Genomic DNA, 23060 nt, shown 5'->3' on the forward strand with positions numbered 1-23060 from the left:
ATTTATTCGATTGTGGGCCATATTTTCTGACCACCCATGAGGATCTCCATAGTACCTATTTCACAAGGTTCTTTTGAGGAATAAATGAGATGCTGATATAATATCGCTTAGCCCAGCACCTGGCTCATTAGCACTCAATAAATATTATTATGGGGACTTTAGAAAAGATGGCATGACATTTGGAGGAAGGTTTGTAGGGCCTGTCTTTCTCTCTATATATGGGATGGTGACAAGGCCTGGCTACTCCCTTATGTAGATGAAGCCCCCTGGTTCCGGCTCCTGAGGACCTGGTAGAGGTTGGATACAGCCCTTCCCTCAGAGGCTGCTGTCTCACCCCAAAGGCATTCCTGGGACTTTCCCTTGTCGGGTTCCCTGGTGCTGCATCTGGGTCAAGGTGGGCAGATTCCCCCATCCAGGGCAATCCCAATCTTGGGCAGGAGTGGCCCAGATTCTCCTGCCTCTCCCCAGCGAGAGGGCTTTCTGCAGTCCATTGCACCCGGACAAGTCAGGCAGGTACTCAGGCAATAATCAGGCTTGCAGATGCGCTGGAGCAGCAACTCTGGTCAGAGGCTCAGGGCCCTTTACATCCGGGAGCATCTTCTCAGGGTGTTCCAAGGGGACCCAGCAGCTTTGGGGACCAAGGCTCCTTGCTGGAGCCTCCACTGGCAGATTCAGGAACAAAGAAAGGGTGATACCAGATTTGTCCTTGAGGGCTCTGACTTATGCTGGGCTCAGGAGCACCAGCTAATGCTGTTCAGTTAGGTCTCAGGCTGCCACCATGCTTCCAGGATACCTCAGTGTGGTTCTGGGTTCCCTGTTTAGGGCCCATTTGCCTGTGATCAGGGGTCTGGGCATCCTTGAGGCCTGTGAGTAGAAAGAGAGCTCAGTGGCTGCAGGTTTGGGACAGCCCTGAGCCCCAGGAGGATTGGGCCAGAGTGGGCATAGGACTTGCATCCACCCCTTCTGAGCAGCTCACATCTCAGAGGCTGGTTATTTGCTTGCTTGCTCTCACATTTATTCCCTGCCCAGCTCAGCTCTGTACTTCAGGGAACTACATTGCCCAGGCTCCTTTGTTCTCTGGTTTTCGGTGGGTTTGTCCAATGGGAGGCACTGGCAGGAGGAAGGAGGGGAGAACCCAAGGTATTTCTCCCTCTCTCTGCTTCAGGCAGCACCACTCCCTTGGCTGGTCTTCTCCATGTTTCCTGCTTCCACTGGATGGTCCTTCCGTCTTGGTCTTAGGTCCCGTTGGACAGGCCTGGCTATACTTCCAGTTTCTGTCAGATAGCTTCCGATACTGGGCACTAATAACACTGCCTCTTCCCTGCGTTCCTCCAACCTAAAGACTGGAGTGTCTTTTTGCTGTTGTTAATCCCCGTGGTGCTTCTAGGATCTTCTTTCACCTGTGTAACTTCCTCCCTAAGTCCCTCTGTTCACAAGGCATGGAGTGGTTCTCTCTCTGACTAGACAGTGACTCTTGTGCAGCTCAGCAGCTAGGGTTACAGGGAGGGAGCGGGTAGTAGAGCTGGGGGGCTCCTAGGTACCTCTGCCCCTCAGGCTGCCGAGCCCTCAGAGAAGATTGGGACCATCACCAGGTCTGCTGTACCTTCCCTGGGTCAGGGAACAGTCCGGCCCTCCCCACCCAGATCTCTTGGAAGTGTCTTCAGCTATAGACAACAGCTGAGTGGGTCACGCTCCAGGGTCAGTGGCTGTGAGAATCTGCCGAGCAGCCCTTGTTTGGGCCAGCTGAAGCTGTTCTGCAGGGCCCAGAGAAGAAGGACACAGGGGAGACCCAAGGGCCATTGTGTGAGAGCAGAGCTGGGCTGTGGGCAGGAGGAGAGGGTCACCTCCTTCCAGCCACAGTGCCTCGAGTATGGTCCTGGCTCAGGAAGGACAGTGAGACCCCGGTCAGTGAGACAGGAAGTGGAGATGAGGCTTCTGGCCAGGAAAGAGCCTGCTTGTCTTGATTCTGGGGTCTCAGTGATTCCAGGCACATCAGCAGAGCCTTTGGTCTGGGGAAAGGCTAGTGCACTACTAGCAATCACCACAGCTTCTGTTCACTCCTCACAGGGCTTTTTGAGGATTACGTGAGGGAATCCACTCTACGTGATTAATCCAGTGCTGGCACACAGGAAGCTCTCAAGACCTGCGAACTAAAGAAAAACAGAAACAAACAAGAAAACACACATTGCAGCAGCAACCAGGCACTGTGGACCTTATTCTGTAGGATAAGCTGGTGTCTAGTTAGTACTGCGCCCCAGGCCTCTCCCCTGGAGCAGAGCTGGGGCTGGCCACACAGTTCCAGCTGCCAGGGCTAGGAAGAAGGTCGAGTCAGGTGAAGGAGTTGTGAGGTTGGGAGGTCACAGTGATCTCAGGGCACACTCCCCAGAGACGTGGGGATGAGCAGTAGGTGTCCAGAACCATAATGGGGCACTTGAGGACAGGTATCACCTTGTGTCCAGGCAGGACAGAGATCAAGGCTAGGTCGGAAAGCAGGCAGTAGCATCCCAGCCTTTGGGTTGAGGTTCAAGTACTAGGCCCTGGGGACTTAAGGATCAGGTCCACTAAAAATACAAAGATCCTGGCAGGAGGCAGGATTGAGAGCTGGACACAGGGGACTTCATTTTGAGCCCTGGGGGCCAGAGCTGCTGGAAACCCTCCCATCTGATGACAGGATTGAACCTAGGGAGCAAGATGGGTTGGACATGGGAGAGGGTCTGGGATGAAGAGGCTGTGGTAGTCAGGAGCCCAGACTTCACGTTGCAAAACGTCCAAATTCAAATCCTGACTCCACACTCACTAGCTGTGTGACCTCGTTGAACAAGTTACTTCATCTCTCTAAAACCTCACTTTCCTCTTTGTGGGTAAACCAGGAAATAGTCGTACCTCAGAGGGCTGTTGGAATGTCGAAATGGGATCACGTATGGAGGTTTTGGCAGTCTAGGACATATGAGTGCTGCTTAAATGATTGATCCTCGAAGACACAGCCATTTTTGCTGGCTCCCACCTCCTCCAAGTATTCTTCCTAAGCTTTGCCAGCAGTGATCCCAGCCCTAGTCTTCCCTGGGCTAACACTCCTTGTACTTTCAACCTTTGCTCTAACGTCTGTGTTCCTGACCCTTCACCACCTCAGGCTCTGAAAAAACACCCCCTCACTGCCTGAGCTCTTTCCAAACTGAAAGCAAGTGGATGTCTTAAGAGGCCAAAGGTTGTTCCCCTGGGAACGTAATGTGACCACGTCCTCAGATACTCCCTGGTGATTAGAGCTCGCCATCTTGAATTACTTCATCTTCATCCTCCCAGGAAGCTTCCTCACAGCCCCAGGCCGAGCAGTGGGAGATAGCCTTGCTGATATGCCTTTGTGAGTATACCTCCCCCCTACTTTCTTTCCCCCCACATTTCTAAACTTTTTTCTCAAATTCTTTCTCACCCTTCCCCGACTCCTCACCAAAAGCTGAGGCAGAACATAAAAGAAAAATACAATGACACGCACACAACTGGAAAAATCTCAACATCTATCTTCTTCCCCTTCACACCACCCCGCTGGCCACATCCCAGGCCAGAGATTCCAAGGTATGGCACTACCCCTTAGGAGTCAGGTGTCCCCATCCCCACCTGGAGGGGACAGATACCAGCCAAAAGCACCTGGTCCAGATTTACTTTTTGCAGTTTGTATTGTGACTATAATGTAGTTTTTGTTTTTCTTAATGTATTACAATATGCATGTAATACATTTTTTTAAATGTTATTTTATTTACTTATTTATGTATTTACTTATTTTTGGCTGCATTGGGTCTTTGTTGCTGCGCATGGGCTTTTCTCTAGTTGAGGCGAGTGGGGGCTACTCTTCGTTGCGGTGCACGGGCCTCTCATTGCCGTGGCTTCTCTTGTTGCAGAGCACAGGCTCTAGGCGCGGGCTTCAGTAGTTGTGGTGCACAGGCTCAGTAGTTGTGCCTCATGGGCTCTAGAGCGCAGGCTCAGTAGTTGTGGCGCACGGGCTTAGTTGCTCCGCGGCATGTGGGATCTTCCCGGACCAGGGCTCGAACCCGTGTCCCCTGCATTGGCAGGCAGATTCTTAACCACTGCGCCACCAGGGAAGTCCCTACATTATTTTTAATAAAACCAAATATGGAATTTGAATTGTATCATTGCCTGTCATGCTTCCTTAGGCTCCTGTTAGGGGTAACGCCAACAAAGCTGGGATTCACTCTGCTTCTTCTCTTCCTCGCAGCCCTCCATGTTCAGTCCTTCAGCAAGGGCTGTCAGCTTTACCTCCAAAACCTTCCTGAAAGTTGTCCACTTTCCCCTTCTCCAGCACCTCCACTCCTCTTCTCTCCCCTGTGCTTCTGCAGGACCCTCCGGATGGTCTCTCAGTTCCCACCCCTGTGCTTTCTCCTCACCCACTCTCCATAGAACAAAGTGATCCTTCGAAAAAAGTAAATTAGAGAATGTCACGCCTCTTAAAACTGAACAAAACCCAAAATCCTTACTCAGACCTAACCGGGCCCGTGTGATGGGCCCTGCTTCCCTCCCACCGAATCATGTACCACCTTCCACCTTGATCACTGTGATACAGCCAACACTTGCTTTTCTCTTTCTGTTCCTCAATTACCCTAAGCTCCTTCCTGACTCAGGGACTCTGCACTGGCCCTTCCCTTCCCTGGGCTACTCTTTCCCCAGATCTGCCCTTGGCTGGCTTCTTGCCACACAGGTCAGCTCCTCCGTGATGCCTTCGCTGACCACTCCATCTGGGCGGCGTCCAACCCTTCCCACCCTGACCCCAGCACTCACTATTCATCACCCTGTCCTACTGTCATTAGAGATTGTACCACTCCCTCCTATTTTCTAGTTTATCTGCCTGTTGTCCACTTCCCTCATTAGAAAGTAAGATGGATAAGGATTTTATCCATCTTATTCAATCCTAAATCCAAATAACCTTTAGTATGTCCCAAATGGAACATGCTTGTACTAAAAAATGATTCCTAGTTTATCTGAAATTCACATTTAACTAGGTGCCCTGTATTTTAACTGGCAATCCTACTTGAGGCCCATGGTCCCACATCTTGGGAGCATGATCCCAAGAGAATGAAGCGGTATGGGAAGAGAAGAGAGAAAATGAGGGAGGGAGGGAGGACAGGTGGGTGGGAGAGAGAACAAGACAGCAACAGAGAATGAGTGAAGAGAGAGAGAGACAGACAGACAGAGTCACAGGTAGACCAATAGATACCCTCTGATAATGTTCAATCCCACAGTTCAGTGACCCAAAGTCAGTGCCACCCCATCCTTTCTGTAGTTTGTTTATGGGCACCAGTAAATTCCCCTTTTGCTTCAAGATAGTAGCCAACATTCTCGAGCACTTGTGTGTGCCAGGCACTGGGTCAAGCTCTTTGGATGCACTATCTCATTTAGGCTGTCACCTCACACAATTCTATGAGGGTGTTTCTGTCACTCACTCTCCAGAGGAACAGAGAAGTTAAATAACGTGCTCACGTTCACACAGACTCTAAGCAGCAGAGCTGGGCTTCAAACCCAGGCAGTCAGACGCCAGAGTGCTTGACCACTATGTGGAGTAGCTGTCACTCATAATCAAGGAGGTCCCGAGCGGCTCACTGGACTGCTGACCCTTGAGAGGCTGGGTGGCATCATGTGTGGACTCAGGAACCGGACTAAGCAGGATCAAATCCAACTTCCGTCACCCATGGTGTGACTTTGGGAAAGCTGTCCACTTACTCTGAGCATCAGCTTCCTCTTCTGTAAAATGGAGTCGACAATAATAGTAGGTACAGCATAGGATTGATATGGGGATTTAGGTAATTAATGTCTATGTACACAGACATAAAAAGCCATAAGATCAGGTAAACATTTAATAAACATTTACAGACATTTTTATTATTTTCAGTTCGTCTCTGTTGCCCAGCACAGGATCTGGCACAAAAGAAGTGCTCATGGTTCCTGTGTGAGTGATGATAAGAATGGAGAATATTAATGAGAATCCTGACTGTTTATTCAGCACCTACTATGTACCAAGCATTGTGCTAAGCACCTTACACACATCTTCTTAGTCCATCCCCACAACAGCCCTACCAAGTTGGTATTGTCATCCCCATTTTACAGATGAGGAAACTGAGGCTTCAAGAAGTCAATTGTCCAGAAAAGCCACAGAGAGAGGTCCAGAGCTAGAATCTCAACCTTGGTTATAAGGAAAAAACATTGGATCTATGATTGCTTTAAAGAAGGCAGGAAGCAGACGAGATTGCATTGAGATTTTTTCCTATGGACTGAGTTTTGAGTTCTTCCCATTGTCTTCGCAAGCTCTTTCATGTCCCTTACAGAAACCCTGTGTGCATGCCTTTCCATGCACTATTATCTCAATAGATGGGTATAGAGTCCCATTTTATGAAGGAGGCACAGAGAGGTACAGGTATTGATACTTGCTGAAGGTCACATAGGTGTTAAGAATAGAGCAGGTTCTGAACCCAGCTTCATCTGACTCACAGTACAGTCTTTGTCTCCAGTACTCAACCTCTGGCCTACAGAGAACCCCCCCACCCCAAGAGCATGCCATCACTCAGATCTCCCAAAGACACCCACTTTTCACCATCCCCACTGCCAGCGAACCACCAGGCTTCCGTCCTTCACAGGGCCACCACCAGGGTCAGCTTTCAGAAACACAGATCTGAATCCAGGGCTCTTGGAGGTCCTTCCAGGGTTCTTGACCATGGCTTCATGGTCTGGCTCCTGTTTATCCCTTCCCCTCCTTGAACTCTGCGCTCTGGCTGAGCTGAATCTGCACTGCTCTCTCTGGCCCCCTTCACACTCACTCCATCACCTGGGTGGTACACCCTTTCCCACTCCCCCCCTCCCCCGTCCAAGTCATCCTTCAAGTCTCAGTGGCATATCACTTCTTCCAGGAAGCGTTTCCTTCTTGGTTTCCCGTGCTCTTCCTGTGTGTGCCTCTACTCGGGTCCTTATCCCTCTCTATTGAAATTGCCTTCTTACTTGAGGGTCTCTCCCTTGCTCCAAGAGGGCAATGGCTGTGTCTACCTATTCACACGGCATCCCCAGAGCTTGGCATGGTGTCAGGTACCTGGTAGGTGCTCAGTGAAAAGCTGGGGAATGAATGATGGTTCCCTGAGGACATTATGTTTTATTACACTGAGCACCGGGCACATAGTAAGCTCTCAATATATGTCTGTTGAATAGATAAGGGATGAATGTATGAATAAATAAACAACATGGTTCAACACCACTTACCCCCCTCGCCTCACACACACACACACACACACACACACACACACACACCCATCTGATTTGTTCACCCCTCAGCTTTGGTCTCCTGCAGAATAAAAGGGATCCCAACTCCTTGTTTGAATGTTACGGGGTTTTGAGTAGAAAAAAATACTGCTCCTTCAACAAGAAAAGTTTCAGGTGATAAAGGCCTTTCTTGCTGGTGAAGGGAGGAGGGAGAGTCGGGGCTTCAGCCCAGTTTTAGGATGGCCTCAATCGGCCTCAGACTGACTAATAAAGTGTGAAATTGACTTCATCCTCCGCCACGTCTCCCCAGCCAGTGTGTCCCTGTAGCATCTCCCTCTGCTACCACTAATGCAGTCCTGCCGCCATCCCCTCTGTCACTGGCAGACAGGCGGGTCATCAACGCCCACGCAGCCCCAGGGCCCAGTGCTCTGCAGAGCCCATGAAGCCATTTGGCCTCGGGCCAGGATGGGCTTTCAAAGCTAGACGCATCCGATGTGGCATGTCTGACGCACCTTCTAAGTCAGCTACTGGCCCTTCCTGTTCCTATTTACTCCTCTGGCACTGGCTGCTGAGGCGTGGGCGAGGGCTGGAAGCGGGGACAGCATTAGGTGAGCTCTTTGAGACTCCCCTCCCACCCCACCCAGTCTACTGCACCAAATGCAGGGCTGAAGAATCAGAGCGAAAGAGAACAGCGAAATCAGGGAGCTCAAGGGAGCTCTTGTTGGGGGGGCTTCAGGGGCTGCTTGGGGGATGATAGAAGGCCCCCAAACCCCTCCTTCCACTAGGACAGGGCCATTTTGGGATCTGTTTTGTTTATTTTCTCCTGTTTAAGATTTTCTAGGAGGAGAGGGATTCCATGGCTCTAGTGAGTCCTAAAACCAGTGATCTGTCCAGCAGTCATTCCCAAACCTGTCTGTGCATCAGAATCAACCAGGTGATTGGGTAAAAAATACAGATTCTGAGACCTGTAGCGTGTTCGTCTGCTCTGCACCCATTTCCTCTTCTTCTGAGAAGAACCCCTAGGTTACCTTAGAGAGCTGTCACTGCCTCACACGGCCCCATGTAGTTTGGGTGGTCTCCAGGGGCAAGCCTGTTCCCCAGGCCGGGCCAGTCACAGAGGGATCAGCCCAGGGGTCAAAGCTAGGCTGGAGCAGGCAGCCCCAGGATTTTGGCAGAGCTGTAGGGGAAGAGATGCTCTCTTTTTTCGGAGGCTCTAGGCTGGTAGCCATCAGCCTGGGAATGCTGGTTGAGAATGAAACCAACACAGAGGCAAATCATGACAAGGGATGAGAGAAGAGAGAGAGGGAGCAAGCTCATGACATGTTATGAGCACATAGATCCAGCCATGTCTGAAGTTTATTCCTCTGGGCTATTCAAATGTATGAGCCAATAAATTACTCTTTTCTTCTTTCTTTTCTTTTCTTTCTTTCCTTCTTGCTTTCTTTTTTTTTCTTTTGCTTCAGCCAGTTTGAGTTGGGTTTTTGCAACTTGCAACTGAAAGAGTCCAGACTATCACCCCCACCCTCACCCCGCCACTTTCCCCCCTTGGTGTCCATATGAGAAAACTGGCATCTTGATGGTTTCAAAGGGTTCCTAGTTTCTGGTATCCTCAGATGTTCCTTGGCTGGTAGATGCTATTCTCCTTGTGTCTTCACAAGGTCGTCCCTCTCTAGACATCTGTCTCTGTGTGTAAATTTCCCCTTTTTATAAGGACTCAATCATATTAGATTAGGGCCCACCCTAAGGACCTCATCTTAACTTGATCATCTGCAAACACCCTATTTCCAAATAGGATCACACTCACAAATACTGAGGGTTAGAGTGCAACATCTTTAAGGGTATATAATTCTTCAACCCATCTATCCAAGAGGATAGAGCAAAGAAGAAGAAGGAGGAGGAGGAGGAAGAGAAGGAGAAGGGGAAGTTGAATACAGGGATAATAGGTATCACCCTGGGAGCTTTGTTTTTCTCCCCAAAAAATCACGGTACTCAGAAACTGCTGTGAACTTAATTTTCTGGGAGTGGTGCTGATACTCTAAAAATAAAGGGGGTGGAATATTAAAAAAAAAGAAAGAAAGGGTCCAGACTAATACACAGATCCCACCTCAGATCTACTGAATCATGATCCCCATGGATGGAGTCCAGGAATCTGGATTTTTCAAGAAGCTTCTGAGGAGGTTCTGATAAAGTATCATCGCTTTATCAGTCATTGTTTGTTTGGACATCATTGAGATCCTGGTCCAGTGATGTACAGACAAAAGCGATCCTTCCATATGTGACCGTTATAATTGTATATCAGAACTCTGTACACATTTTCGATCTTACAACAACTCGATGAAGTACAGGTTATTCTTCCCATTTTACAGATGAAAACACTGAGGCCTAGAGAGGTGAATGAATGTGTTCAAGGGCACACAGCTAATAAGTGACGGATCTAGGCATATGAGTCTCTAAAGCACATCCTCTTTCCGCCACCCTGCACTTCCCAGAGTGGCTGTGCGGCTTGCCTATAGCCTTAACACCCAGTGTTGGAAATGTCCTCTCTCTTCAGATACTCTTTCAATAAAGCAAAGCCTATGTGAGTCACTTAGTGACACTAAGTCACACTGCTGTGGCTACAGTAAGAGAGGACTCCAATGTGATTGGCCTAAGCAATAAGGATAACTTATTACACTGCACTCTAAGAAGTCCAAAGTAGGATGGTTCCAGGATTGGTTAATTCAGTGGCTCAGTGTCATAAGTAAAGGCTCAGATTCTTTCCATTTTTCTTCTCTGTCCTCTTCAGGCGTCACATGGCCTTCAGGCTGGCTCTCTTCTTGGCTACGAGATAGCTGCTGCACTTCCAGACATGACAGTGTCCAGCATAGGGGGATGGTCTGTGTCTTCCTATGTGTTTCCTTTTGTCAGGAAAGAAAATGGTTCTGAAAAGGACCCGGCATATCATTGGTCAGAATTACATCACACATTCATACCTAGTCCAGTTGTTGGCAAGAAGGGTGGGGCATCATGATAGGCTTGGAGCAATCATGATTCACCCTGAGGCTGGGCTGAGTGGACACCTGAACAGTATAGGGCTCTTCAAAGAAGGATGGAGGGGGAAGAAGGATGTTGGGTAGTGTATGCTGCACAATTCCTCCCCAGCTTCCTGGGTTTCCCTCCCTGATTCTGGGTCCAGGCTCCAGAGGCATCTCTCTTTTCATTAGTCATGATCTTTGCAGGAAGATCAACTTTCAAATTTCAAAATCTTCCCCATGGCTCCTTCATCCTCTCTTCCAGTCCCCTCCCAGAGCCAGCAAGGTGTCCTAAAGAAAAGCAGGACTTTCCCTCCAACACCCAGAGGTGCTCTTCCTGGCTTTACTTCCCTCACTCTCTGTCAGACTGATACTAGATCACTAGGTTGCCAGGAGGAATGGTACAGCATATGTGGTGATGGGCATGAGCTATTGCCTGCCCATCACCTGTTTCCACTGCTTCTAATCACAGAATGCGGTGTCTTTTAGGAACCACCCTTTCCCACTCTCAAGTCATGGGTATAAGAAACACGGACCCTAATTGTACCCCCAACTCTTAATGGGGTCTCTTCCCCTGCATGCTGGGGCATGTGACTTGGGCCTATTCAATTGTTGTGGTCAATGCCTTTTGCCACAGGACTTGATTTGGGATAACCCCAGTCTGTTCCCTGAGAGTCATTTCCTGAGCCTTGGGCTCAAACTCTTGGGGGAGTGAAATTCTATTTCTACTAGGGTTATTGAGCTCCAGATTTGAGTCTGGAGCTTTTAGCAACCATTTTACAACTTCCTAGAGGAAAGTTGGTCTGCGAATGAAGCTAACACTGAGCCTAGAGACTGAGATAGAGAGATCCTAAGGTGCTGGATACAACTGGGCCTGATGCCAGACAGCACTGTACCTCTCAGTCACATGAGCCAATAAACTTTCCTTTCTTGGTGAACCCCGTCTGAGTTGGCATTCTGCCCCTTGCAACCAAAAAGCAACTAAGATAGCACATGCTTTTGAAAAAGCTGAACTGTGCTCTCCTTTGGCTGCGTCATACAAGTGTAAAGGGGAGTAGTGGAAGATAAGGTTGGGAAATCAGGCTGTAGGCACATGGCAGGGGTCCTTGAAGACTGAGATGGGCCACCCAGTCTCTGAGACCACTGGGGCCTAAGCAGGATCTCCTAAGGCCAGGTGATTCTAGGAGTTGCTGAACAAGCTAAACTTTGCACCCAGGGATCAGGTTAATGTCTTTGTAGCTGCTGATAAAGTAGAAATTTTGATCTGAAGCAGGACTCATCCTCCAGGCCCGCTTTCACCAGGGAAGAGTGAGTGAGTTCTGCATAATTGAGAATGATTGGAAGACAGGAGCTACTGGCATTTATCAACTGTTCCTGTGGGCCAGGGATGATGAGGGTGGGGAATAACCCAGTGCAACTGATGAGAAGGTATGGGGATACCACCAAATGTGTCCACATCCCTCTTAAATTGCCCAGGATAGGACATGCGCTGGCCAGAGTACATGGAAGGACATCACCTCCCTCTTTCTACAAGACCTACTTCTATTGATATTAATGTGGCCTGAGATTGTACTCACTTTGGTTTAGCACATTATGCTTTGTATTAAAATGGATGTCATACATGCTGCTACTATGTCATGTCTCCTCAATCACCTCAAGTCTTCTAAACCCTCTTCTACCTTGGGAGAAATGCCTCCACTTTCAACTTGTTTTCAAGGCTCCATGAATGAAAAATCTTGTCCTCTTGGAGAGGTGAGGTGGTCAAGGAGGAGACAAGAAACCAGCTCTCGTTCTTTTTAATGTTCAATAGCAGCAAAACAAACAAAAAACAAACGAAACCCCAAAAAGACAAAACACACATTAATGTCTCTGTAGAGTAACCGGCCGCATGTAGGCTTAGCCCTCCAAATTGTCACCTGTATAGTCAGTGCATTTGTTCCTGACAGGGTCTCTAGGAATCCAATTCCCTCCTCCTGCAATCACTCCCATCCACACCCTCCGTGCATTCCACTGTCTTACCTCAGATGTCTTCATTCAAGTGTCTGACCAAAAAAATGTTGCCCAGGACAGTATCAGGGATAAAGCCACCATTCCTTCTGATTTTGCTTCCAACCAAATCCATAACACAAGATCACTGCTTAATTCCTCATATACATGATTTTCTTTGTTTATTTACATAATACTGCATGTAGACATTGGTCCTGGTGCTTTACAAATATTAACTCATTTAATCCTTAAAACAACCCCTAATCACAATTGTTATTCCCATTTTACAGAAGAAGAAATTGTGGCACATATGGATTAAATGACCTTCCCAGTGTCACAAAATTAGTAAGTGACAGAACAGAGACTTGAACCCAGGTGGTCTGTACTCTTAAACCCGTGCCCAGGGTAGGCACACTTTTTCTGTAAAGGGCCAGAAAGTATTTTAGGCATTGAGCGCCACATACAGTCTCTGTCCCAACTACTCAGTTCTGTCGCCCTAGACAATACATAAATGAATGGGCATGGCTGTGTGCCAATAAAACTTTATTTAGAGACACTGAAATTTGAATTTCATATCATGTTCAATGTCAGGAAATATTAACCTTTTTTTAAAATTTTTTTTTCCCCCAACCATTTAGAAATATTCCATTCTTAGCTTGCAGGTTATACAAAAATAGGGAGTGAGCCAGGTTTGGTCTACAGCCTATAATTTGCTGTCTCCCGCTTTATGCTATGCTATTATTCAACCTGATCCTTACAACTTACTTCTTATCGTCTTCATTTTCCAGACCAAGAAATCCAGTTAAAAGAGGTTAATGATTTGCCCAGGGTTACACAGTGAGCAGATGGGGGAGTCAGGATTTGTACCCAGGTTTGTCTTGACCCCAGAGGCTCTAGAGAGGCAGAAAGCTGGCAGAGACCAGGAGGTGGGCAGGAAGCAGGGCTGAGATGGTGGCATCAGTGCCGCCTACCTTGGCCTGAAGCCGTCAGTCACCAAGTGCTGGCAATCCCCTCCCCCTCCTCTGCCTCCACCCCATTCCCCAGGAGCCTAGTACAGCAGCCTGGGACTTCTCTGCCCTGATCTGCCACTAAGGTCCTGTTTAACTGGGACTTGCAAGAAACTGAAATGCTCTACCTTTCAAGCCTGGAGCCAGAGAAACCCAGAAGCTATCTTGACTTGGCTTCATCTTGCCTAGCACAACCATTAGGGGAGGGCAGACCTGGTTTAAAAGGGCCCTGAACTGTCACTTGTGAAGAAACATCAGCTCTGGCCTAAGACTGGGAAAAGGTAAGGGAAGAGTGGGGGAAGGGGAGAGATAGAGACCCAGAGGGACACGCAGATAGAAACATGAGTCAGAGAGATGCAGACACAAGTACACACACAGAGAAATATCCTTAACAGCTGTTTTTCGGAACCAGAACCCTATTTCCTAGTTCCTCAGCTCTGCGGATGCAGAAAAGCCAATACTGCAGCAGAAAATCTCCCCACATTACTTGTTGTTAATAATTACTTATTTTGTCTTTCCTAGGTTTCTGCAACATTAACTTCATTCAAACCAATGAGCAGCCCTGAGGTGTGCATTATGGAGGTTATTTGCCTGAGGAGGGTTGTGGGGCTCAGAGAGCTCCAGCAACTTGCTCAAGATCACACAGCAAGTTAATGGCCAAGCTGGAAGCAAGGATCAAGACTCCGAACTTCCAGTGCATTGTGAGTTTCTTACGAACCACCCCCAGAAATAAAGGGGACACTGAAGGTCAGGGATTTAGTTCCTTCGCTTCCCTTCAATAAGTGAGCCCCTCAATTCCCTCTTTGACAAGGAAATGATAGAGACATAGTATGTCTGAACTTGAGCAAGGCAGTGGACAAGCAGAGGCTTGCTATCCTCATGGTTATATATGATGGAAAACTGTGAGACAGATTCAAGGACAGCTGGATGGATTTTAGCCAGAAGGAGATCAGTACCCAAAGGATCTTGGTGAATAGTGTTTACGTAGAAGGATGCTATGTCACGTGATTTTTTTAAAAATACTTTTTTTTTTTAAATTTATTTTTGGCTGCATTAGATCTTCGTTGCTGCACGCGGGCTTTCTTTAGTAGCGTTGAGTGGGGGCTACTCTTCGTTGAGGTGCGCGGGCTTCTCTTGTTGCGGAGCACGGGCTCTAGGCACGCAGGCTTCAGTAGTTGTGGCACACAGGCTCAGTAGTTGTGGCGCACGGGCTTAGTTGCTCCGCAGCATGTGGGATCTTCCCGGACCAGGGCTTGAACCCGTGTCCCCTTCATTGGCAGGCGGATTCTTAACCACTGTGCCACCAGGGAAGCCCCATGTCACATGATTTTTATTACTAAAATTGAATGACTTGAGTTCCCATCCCACCTCTTCTGAGAATGACTCTCCTCCCAACCTGTGGCCCTCTCTTCCAGGATAACTCTCAGAGCAGTTACTTAGTCCTAAGGGGCAGTTTAGTTGCCATCTCCTGAAGGAGAACAGAGAAGCCTGACCATTAGGTATCCTGCAGTTGCTGAGATGGCCATAGGAGGGCACTGTTGAAAAGGGACAACTTGGTTGCCTAAAGGCCGTGTTCCTCCACTGCCTGGAGACACGTGGTCGACAACACCCAGCCCCAGGTACAGCCCCTACCCTCTAAAGAAACCACTTAATTGATCAAGGCACGTTCCATCTGGCTGGTCCTGCAGGTGCTTCCCAGGGGGATGTGGGAAAGGGAAAAGACTTTTTTCGCACATATTCCATGACACATAGCCTGGACACCCAGTGTTACAGCTCTGTATTTCCACATACACTCAAACATGGCTGCTTTCGTTCAGAGGTACACCAACAGTGTGCTAGGGTAGTAGATTGGGACTGGTTTGCAGGCTCAGTGATAAACTGGCCCTAGATGCGCAGCCCCCAACCTCTTGCCCTCTCTAGGCTCACTAGTGGGTAGCTCTTAGTTTGGGGCTCTACACCACCCCTCCCCCTCCCCAAAGCACCCCAGTTTCATTAAGGGAAATTGCCCCTCCCTGACTGTCTTGGGGAAGGGGTACTTCTTGGCTCCTTCCTTCCCCTGCTGGCCTCCTCCAGTTGAAGTCAAAGAGGTCAGATCCCTCCTTGACTCACTTGGGTGAATCAGTGGGGAACACATGCTCTAAAATGCTCTTTTCCCAGGACTTTAACTCTGGCAAGGACAAGGCAGTGGTTTCTGGCCGTTCTCTTTGTGGCAATAGCAGTTGTGGGTCATTGATAGCATCCTTACCTACGTCCCTGTTAAAGGAAATGACTGATTTTCCTACTTATGCTTCTTAACCCTCAGTTTCCTTAAGTCCTGTTTACCCAAGCCTGCTCTTCTAGTCTTTCATCAACTGTGTAAGCTTCCATTGACCTTCCAAAAAAATCCCCTGCTCTCTAATTTCTGGTGCTCACAGGAAGAACACTGTCTGATACAACCCCCAAGAATGGAAGAAATCTTTTCCTCTTTCACTTCCAAGGTTCACCCCAATTCGTTCCTGAGAAGGATAGTTTGGGTCCCCCAGAGCAAATCTCCACCTTACCTGATGTAAATCTTCATAGATAAAGCAAACAAACACAAAGGAATATGCTCCCTAAATGTTGTCAATGTTAGCACAGGTAGTGAGATTACCGGGGGCTTCATTTTCCTCTTTTTGCTCATATTTATCCCCTGAAAAAACTTTTTTCCCATTTCCATAAACTCCATTTGGTTGGTTAAGAACAACAGCATTGGGACTTCCCTGGTGGTGCAGTGGTTAAGAATCCGCCTGCCAATGAAGGGGACACGGGTTCAAGCCCTGGTCCGGGAAGATCCCACGTGCTGCGGAGCAACTAAGCCCGTGCGCCACAACTACTGAGCCTGCTCTCTAGAGCCCGTGAGCCACAACTACTGAGCCTGTGTGCCACAACTGCTGAAGCCCGCACGCCTAGAGCCCATGCTCCGCAACAACAGAAGCCACTGCAATGAGAAGCCCGCGCATCGCAACGAAGAGTAGCCCCCACTCGCCACAACTAGAGAAAGCCCACGCACAGCAATGAAGACCCAACACAGCCAAAAAAAAAGAAGAACAACAGCATTTATCTGTGTGTTTGTTCAATTGCAATTAGAGAAAGTAAGACACAGTAATGCTCTTTTTCATGCTGAAGGAGGGAGCCCCTGTCCCTGTATGGGTGTCCTTGAGAAGGAAACTTGTCAGTGTTTTGGCACTGCACTGCTGGCTGTTATCACCCACTGGTTTGGGTGTATTTACTGACAGAGCCAAGGGCTGATATCCTTTGGCTTTGTTGTATGCATGACTCAGGACGTGTCCTCACCCTTCCTTGTCCCCCAGGTCTCCCCACATAAACAAGGAGGACAATGGCACTAAATGACCTCTAGGAGTTCTTCTGCTCCATTCTGGGGCCTTTGTGAAGGTCATTGCCTGATGGGAGTAGATCCAGGAGAGAACCTGGAATCCCACCCTTTGGGTGGAAAGGCATTGTAGATGTCCCATGTACTCAGCACTTTTTTTTTGGCCCCACCGTGGCTTATGGTGGGATCTTAGTTCCCCAACCAGGGATCGAACCTGGGCCCTTGACATGAAAGGACGGAGTCCTAATCATTGGACCGCCAGGGAATTCCCGGCACTTTTTGAATTGCACATGACAAAACCCACCCCAAACTGGCTTAAGCAAAAAAGAGAATTTATTGGGGCTTCCCTGGTGGCGCAGTGGTTGAGAATCTGCCTGCCAATGCAGGGGACACGGGTTCGAGCCCTGGTCTGGGAAGATCCCACATGCCGCGGAGCAACTAGGCCCGTGTGCCACAACTACTGAGCCTGCGCGTCTGGAGCCCGTGCTCCGCAACAAGAGAGGCCGCGCACCGCAATGAAGAGAGGCCCCCGCTTGCCGCAACTAGAGAAAGCCCTCGCACAGAAATGAAGACCCAACACAGCCAAAAATAAATAAATAAATTAATTAATTTTAAAAAAAAAGAGAGAATTTATTTATTTATTGAAATATAGTTGATTTACAATGTTATATTAGTTTCAGGTGTACAACATAGCGATTCAATATTTTTATATATTATACTCCATTTAAAGTTATTACAAAATATTGGTTATATTCCCTGTGTTGTACCAAAAGGGAATTGATTGACTCATATAACTGAAATATTTAGGTCTAAATTCAGGCTTGGCTGGATCCAGGGGATAAGAAGGTGTCATTGGGACTTGGTCTCTCTTAGTCTCTTCTTCTGCTCTCCTTTGCCTGCTTCATCCTCAGGCAGGTTCTTCCCCAGCAGCCCCAGGTTTACAACTTACCAGCTTAGCACTTCTTCCCAAGGGTTCCAGCAAACATCCCAGGGCTGACTCTCACTGGACTGTTAAGTGACAAGCCCGTTGCTGAACCAATCACCCCCTGGAGCCAGGGTGTAGATTCTGTTGATTGGCCAGACTTTGTCATGTTCTTGCTCCTGAAGTTGGGAGGTAGGGTGAGTATCGCTTACACCTGTGGCCTAAGATATGAGGAGGAGTAGTTCACTAAAGGCAAGTCATGAGCTGTTACCAGAGGGGGAAACGATGCTGGGAAGGAAAAAAACCCAAAGGTTCTCTCAGGTTCATCTAGATCAGCATTTATCAAAGAATGTTCCCCAAATTGACAGCATCCACATCACGTGGAAACTTGTAAGAAACGCAAATTCAGAGGCCCCGCTCCAGACCTACTGAATGGAAGGGGCTGAGCTCTATAGGTGATTCAGATGCGTGTTAAACTCTACTCATGTAGACCAGTGGATCGCCAGCCTGACTTGAATTAGAATCACCGGGAGAGCTTTTAAGCCACCTGGACCCCACTCCCAACCAATCTGATCAGGATAAGGGATAAGGGAAGGGATGGGGTGCAGTCTTTGGTGCCTTTGAAATGTTCCCCCAATGATTCTAATGGCAGCCAAGGTTGACTGAGATCAAAGGAACTCTTGTTCTCAGCCCCTTCTAATTTATGCAATGCAAATAAACGAGGATGCGGACAGTTCCTCTGCTGTGATTGGTGGTTTAATAAAGGAGTGACTTAGGAGGTGGCAACTCAAGCCTAGCCAAGTGAAGTAACAAAGTGGGGGATGCATGATCCTCCCAATGGCATGGAGTCCGGACCAGGAATTCCTAACACTATGATAAATTAATCTTTACACCCTCACAGACAAATCACTCAAGAGAGGAGGAGATTAGAGGGGAAAAATAAAAGGCAGTTTAATGAGTGCTTACTGAATTTTGCTCATTTAAATCTGACATAATCCTGTGAGGTAAATGATACTAACTACAGCTATAATCTTGTGATGTAGGTGATATTAACTGTCAAGGAAGAAGACACCAAGGGTCAAAGAGTAAAGTTACTAGACCTTGGTGGCTGCACTGGGTTTTGAATTTAGAGCTGTCTGGTTCAAAAACCAGGGCCCTTAATCCCCATTTTATGCTGTTTCTGAGAAAGGTCAAGTTCTCCTCCAGTTAGGAGCAGAGGAGTTTGGGGAGGAGTTTGGAGGTGAATTCTCTGACTCCACATGTTTTGAGGAAAGAGCACTGACCTGGAATCAGAACCTGGGCTGAAAGAACAGCTCTGTTCTTGACTAGCTGTGTGACCTAGAGCAAGTCACTTCTCTAGCTGGGGCCTCCGTCTCCTGATTTGCACAATAGAATAGCTTTAAATGACCCCTAAGGTTTTTTTCCATTCTGTTTGGATGATGGTATCAGGAAGTTTCCAAAGAAGAGATTTCCTGCTTCCCAGGATCCTAGGACCTGTTTTGAAAGACTCCCGTGTTCCAGCCTGACCAGGTATTCAAGTTGTTTTGCTGTTTACTAAAAAATTGCTCCCTAGACCAGGAGTCAAGGATTCCTGATTTCTCTAAGGCTTAGAAGTCAGCACAGCTCAGATAGGAGCTCTAACATCTGCAATTAAATCTTGGAGAACTAAGACACTGTAGAATTTTGTAGGGTCTCAGAACATATTTTTGTCACATAAAACTGCAAAAATCACAGTGCCTGACTCCAACATTTATCCGTAGCTACTGCACTCAGCTCTGGGCTGGGCAGTATGAAAGACACAGAGATGAAGTGGCAGCACCCTGATGCCAAAGAGGAGGAGAGCCGCAAGTTGGGATATGGCTCTGATTTCAATCTCACGTTAATGAGGGAAATGCAAATGAAAACAAGATGCTTGTTGGCATCAACGAAAGGAGTAATATCCAGGGCTGGCATGGATATAGTGAAATGAGCACTCATACACTGTTGGTGGAATGTTAATTGGTAGAGTTTTTCCAGAGGGTAGTTTGTAATATTTCAAAAAATGTAAATGTGCATACCCCTTCATCCAGCAATTCCACTTCAAAGACTGTCCTCAAGAAATGCTTACTCTATGCACAAGGAGGTAAAACAAGAATGTGCATGGCTGTGCTGTTTGTACTGATAAAAAGCTGGAAACAGCCTAGATAGCCATCAAGAGAGAATGGCTGAACTGGGCTCCAGTTTTGCTCTGGCATACCACCTAGCATTTAACAATCACAAAGAAGATCTATATCTATCTATCTATCATCTATCTATCTATCTATCTATCTATCTATATGAAAAAAGCCTAAGATATAGAAATAAGTTAAGACAGGTAATGGCAAAGATTGGCAAGGCTGTGGAGGAATTGGAGTCCTCATACATTGCTGGTGGGAATATAAAATGGTGCAGCTACCTTGGAAAACATTCTGACATTTCCTCAAATGGTTAAACATAAAGTTACCATCTGACCCAGCAATTCCACTCCTAGATATATAACCAGGAGAAACGGAGAGATATATTCACACAAAAACTTATACACAAATGTTCATAGCAGCATTATTCATAATAGCCCCGAAGTGGAAACAATTGAAATGTCCATAAGCTAATGAATAGATAAATAAAATGTGGTATAGCCATACAATAGAATATTGTAGAATATTGTATGAAGTACTAATAACATGCTAAAGCATGGATTAACCTTGAAAACCTTATGCTAAGTCGCAAAAGATCAATATTTTATGATTCCATATAAATATCCAAAATAGGCAAATCCAGAGAGACAGAAAGTAGTTAAGTGGTTGCCTAGGACTTGGAGGGGATGACAGCTAAAGAGTAAGAGGTTTATTCTGGGGTAATGGCAATGTTCTAAAATTGAATGTACTGCTGTGTGAACAGCTCTGTAAATATACTAAAAGCCAATTAATTGTACACTTAAGATGGATGAGTTGTAAGGTATGTGGATTATATCTCAATAAAGCTCAAAATGCACACACATACAAATAAATACAAGATTTTTCAATGAAACTTTGTTTATAATAGCAAAAGAAAATAACCTAAAAACACATCAATAAGTGGTGGGCTAAGGAAATTATGGTAAATTATGGTACATGTATTATCATGGAATGAAATGTAATACTATGTATGCCAAAGGCAAAAATGAAGAAGTTCTATATGAACTGATGTGGCACGATCTTTAAGATATATCACAAAGTGAGAAAATCAATGTCCAGAACAACGTGTATAGCATGCTCCCCTTATGTAAAAAAGAGGAGAAAGAATATTCACGGGTACTTGCTTTTTTGTGCATAGACCAGGATCAGCAAACTACAGTAGTCCACAGGCCAAATCCAGCCTGCTGCCTGCCTTGGTACAGCCAGCAATCTAAGAATGATGTTTAGATTTTTCAGTAGTTGAAAAACAATCAAAAGAAGAATATTATCTCATTATATATAAAAATGATATGAAATTCAAATTTCAATGTCCATAAACAAAGTTTTATTAACGAGCCATGCTCATTAATTAGTGTATTGTCTATGGTTGCTTTCTCAATACAATGGCAGAGTTGAGTAGTTGTGACAGAGACCAATACGCTCACAAAGCCTAAAATATTTATCATCTGGCCCTTTCCAGACAAGGTTTGCTGACTTCTGGCCTAGCTTATCTGGAAAGATGCACTGGAAACCGGTGACCCTGACTGGCTGCTCCGAGAGGAGATTGCTCATCCCCAGCTGGGGGATGGGGTTGGAGGGAGACTTTTCATGGTGTACCCTTTTGGACCTATTTTTTAACTGTCACCGAAGCAAAAGCCATATGCTTCTGCAAGTGAACATGTTAGGATGTACATATGTAGAAAATTGTTTCAACAGATAAACATCAAATGTATAACTGAGGTTTCTTGGAGGGAGTGACTGGCTGGGGAGAGTGGAGTCAAGTGGCCTTAGCAGTAAAGATATTGTTGGAATATTTTACAAGGAGAATCACTGCATGCATAACTTGTGCAATTAAAAGTAAAGAATGCACACTTTCTAGAGCTGTGTGTTCCGAGAGGTTGTGGGCTATGCCGAGGGACCCACTGCAGTTCCTGGCACAGGATGTGCCCCACAGCAGGCGCTAATCTAGTGACTGAATGAATACAAGGGCCCAAGAGACTTGTGTCAGGAGTGAAGGGGTTCATTCACAGGGCTGCATAGTTCAGAGGGTGCTGGGGTGAGGGCGGAGGATGGACTAGGAAGAAGGGAGGGAGAAAGGCGAGAGTGTCTGAGCAAGAACGCCATCCCTAATGCCCTCCCAGCCCAAGGCTGCCAGCCCGCCAACAGGCTTCAGGTACCGTGGTTGAGGAGCCCTAGCCTTCTGAAGAGCTAGAGGCATTTTAGCATCTCCCTACTCCCCTACCCCAATAAGGCCCCCTATTTTTTGTCCTTTACAGACTCTCTTGAAGGACACTAGGGGGATCTGGCTGGGAGCTTGTGCAAACCAGCTGTGCCTAATTCTCCCCAGAACTGCTTTTTCAGCAAGCACCATCTGTAGTGTCCTAGCTCTCTGTGGGGAGAGACTCCTCCCACCTGCTGTCCAGCGCTGCTGAATCCTCTGTCCAAGGACCAAGCCTGGCTCGCACGACCGGATGGACGCTCACGGGACTGAGTACTTGGCTCACGGGACCTCTGGCCTCAGGGGTGTCTCACACATGGACAAAATGAGGTCACCTCTCGTCCTCATTCCTCTATGAAAGATGACATGAGTGGAGCCATATGAAGTAGAGCCGTAGCAGCCGTTCCAGAGGAACTGCCTTGCAAGTCCTGTTTTCTGTACCTCTGAACTGGACAAAACCACCAACATTCCAACTCAGCAGAGAAACCAGAATGTCCTGTTGAAAGGACTGATCAATGACCTTTTACCTAGTGACCACTTCACCTGACCAGTGAAGTACAAATCTAGCTTTACCTCATCTTTTATCAATGAACACTTCACCTGATCAATTACTTGGTCTTACACCAATGAACTCTTCTTAAAAAAACAGCTTACCGCAAACAAACAAAAAAACAGCTTACCTCATCTCTCTCTCTTTTTTTCCCATAAAAATCCTGAGACCCTTTCCTGTAATCAGGACACTATTTGGTTTTCTACCTAATTCTGTGTACCCCGAATTGCAGTTCTTTGGTCCCAAATAAACACCTTGCCTCTGAACTGGACTCTCATGGTTTTGTTTTTGTTTTTGTTTTTTTTAGGTTGACATCTTCTGCCAGAATCAAGGCTGCTATTTTATTCAAGGAATTCTTTATGCTCAGTCCATGTAGTTTGGATTCCAGATTGAACATATGATTCATGCCTGGCCAATCAGAACATTCCATTTCCCTGGTCATGGTGATTGGTTCAGAGATGGACATATGACCCAGGTCAAGCTAATGAATGTCAGCCTCAGGATTTTTGCTGGAGCTATGGCAGAAGAGGGGCTGTCTCTCTGCTGGGGTTGCTACATGCAGAGCTACATTTGGAGCTGCTGGTTGACTTTTCGC

General features: G+C 47.0%; 1 protein-coding gene across 6 annotated transcripts in view; it reads left to right on the forward strand.

The window, feature by feature from the left end:
• The window catches only part of ARHGEF37 (Rho guanine nucleotide exchange factor 37), a 135480-nt gene that overhangs the window by 68785 nt on the left and 43635 nt on the right, over nt 1-23060 (forward strand). The window contains exons 14-15 of one of the 6 annotated variants that reach the window (XM_059917468.1): nt 13778-13956; nt 22773-22971. In XM_059917468.1, coding sequence (XP_059773451.1) covers nt 13778-13909 — 132 coding nt within the window. In that variant the 3' untranslated portion in view covers nt 13910-13956; nt 22773-22971. Of the gene's footprint in view, nt 1-2067; nt 2311-13777; nt 13957-16990; nt 17227-21973; nt 22226-22772; nt 22972-23060 lie in introns of those variants that run through there. The other 5 variants (XM_059917473.1, XM_059917469.1, XM_059917470.1 and 2 more) reach the window with 5 other exon arrangements.

The sequence above is a fragment of the Balaenoptera ricei genome, chromosome 3 (assembly GCF_028023285.1).
Source record: "Balaenoptera ricei isolate mBalRic1 chromosome 3, mBalRic1.hap2, whole genome shotgun sequence".
In the NCBI taxonomy this organism is placed as follows: Eukaryota; Metazoa; Chordata; class Mammalia; order Artiodactyla; family Balaenopteridae; genus Balaenoptera; species Balaenoptera ricei.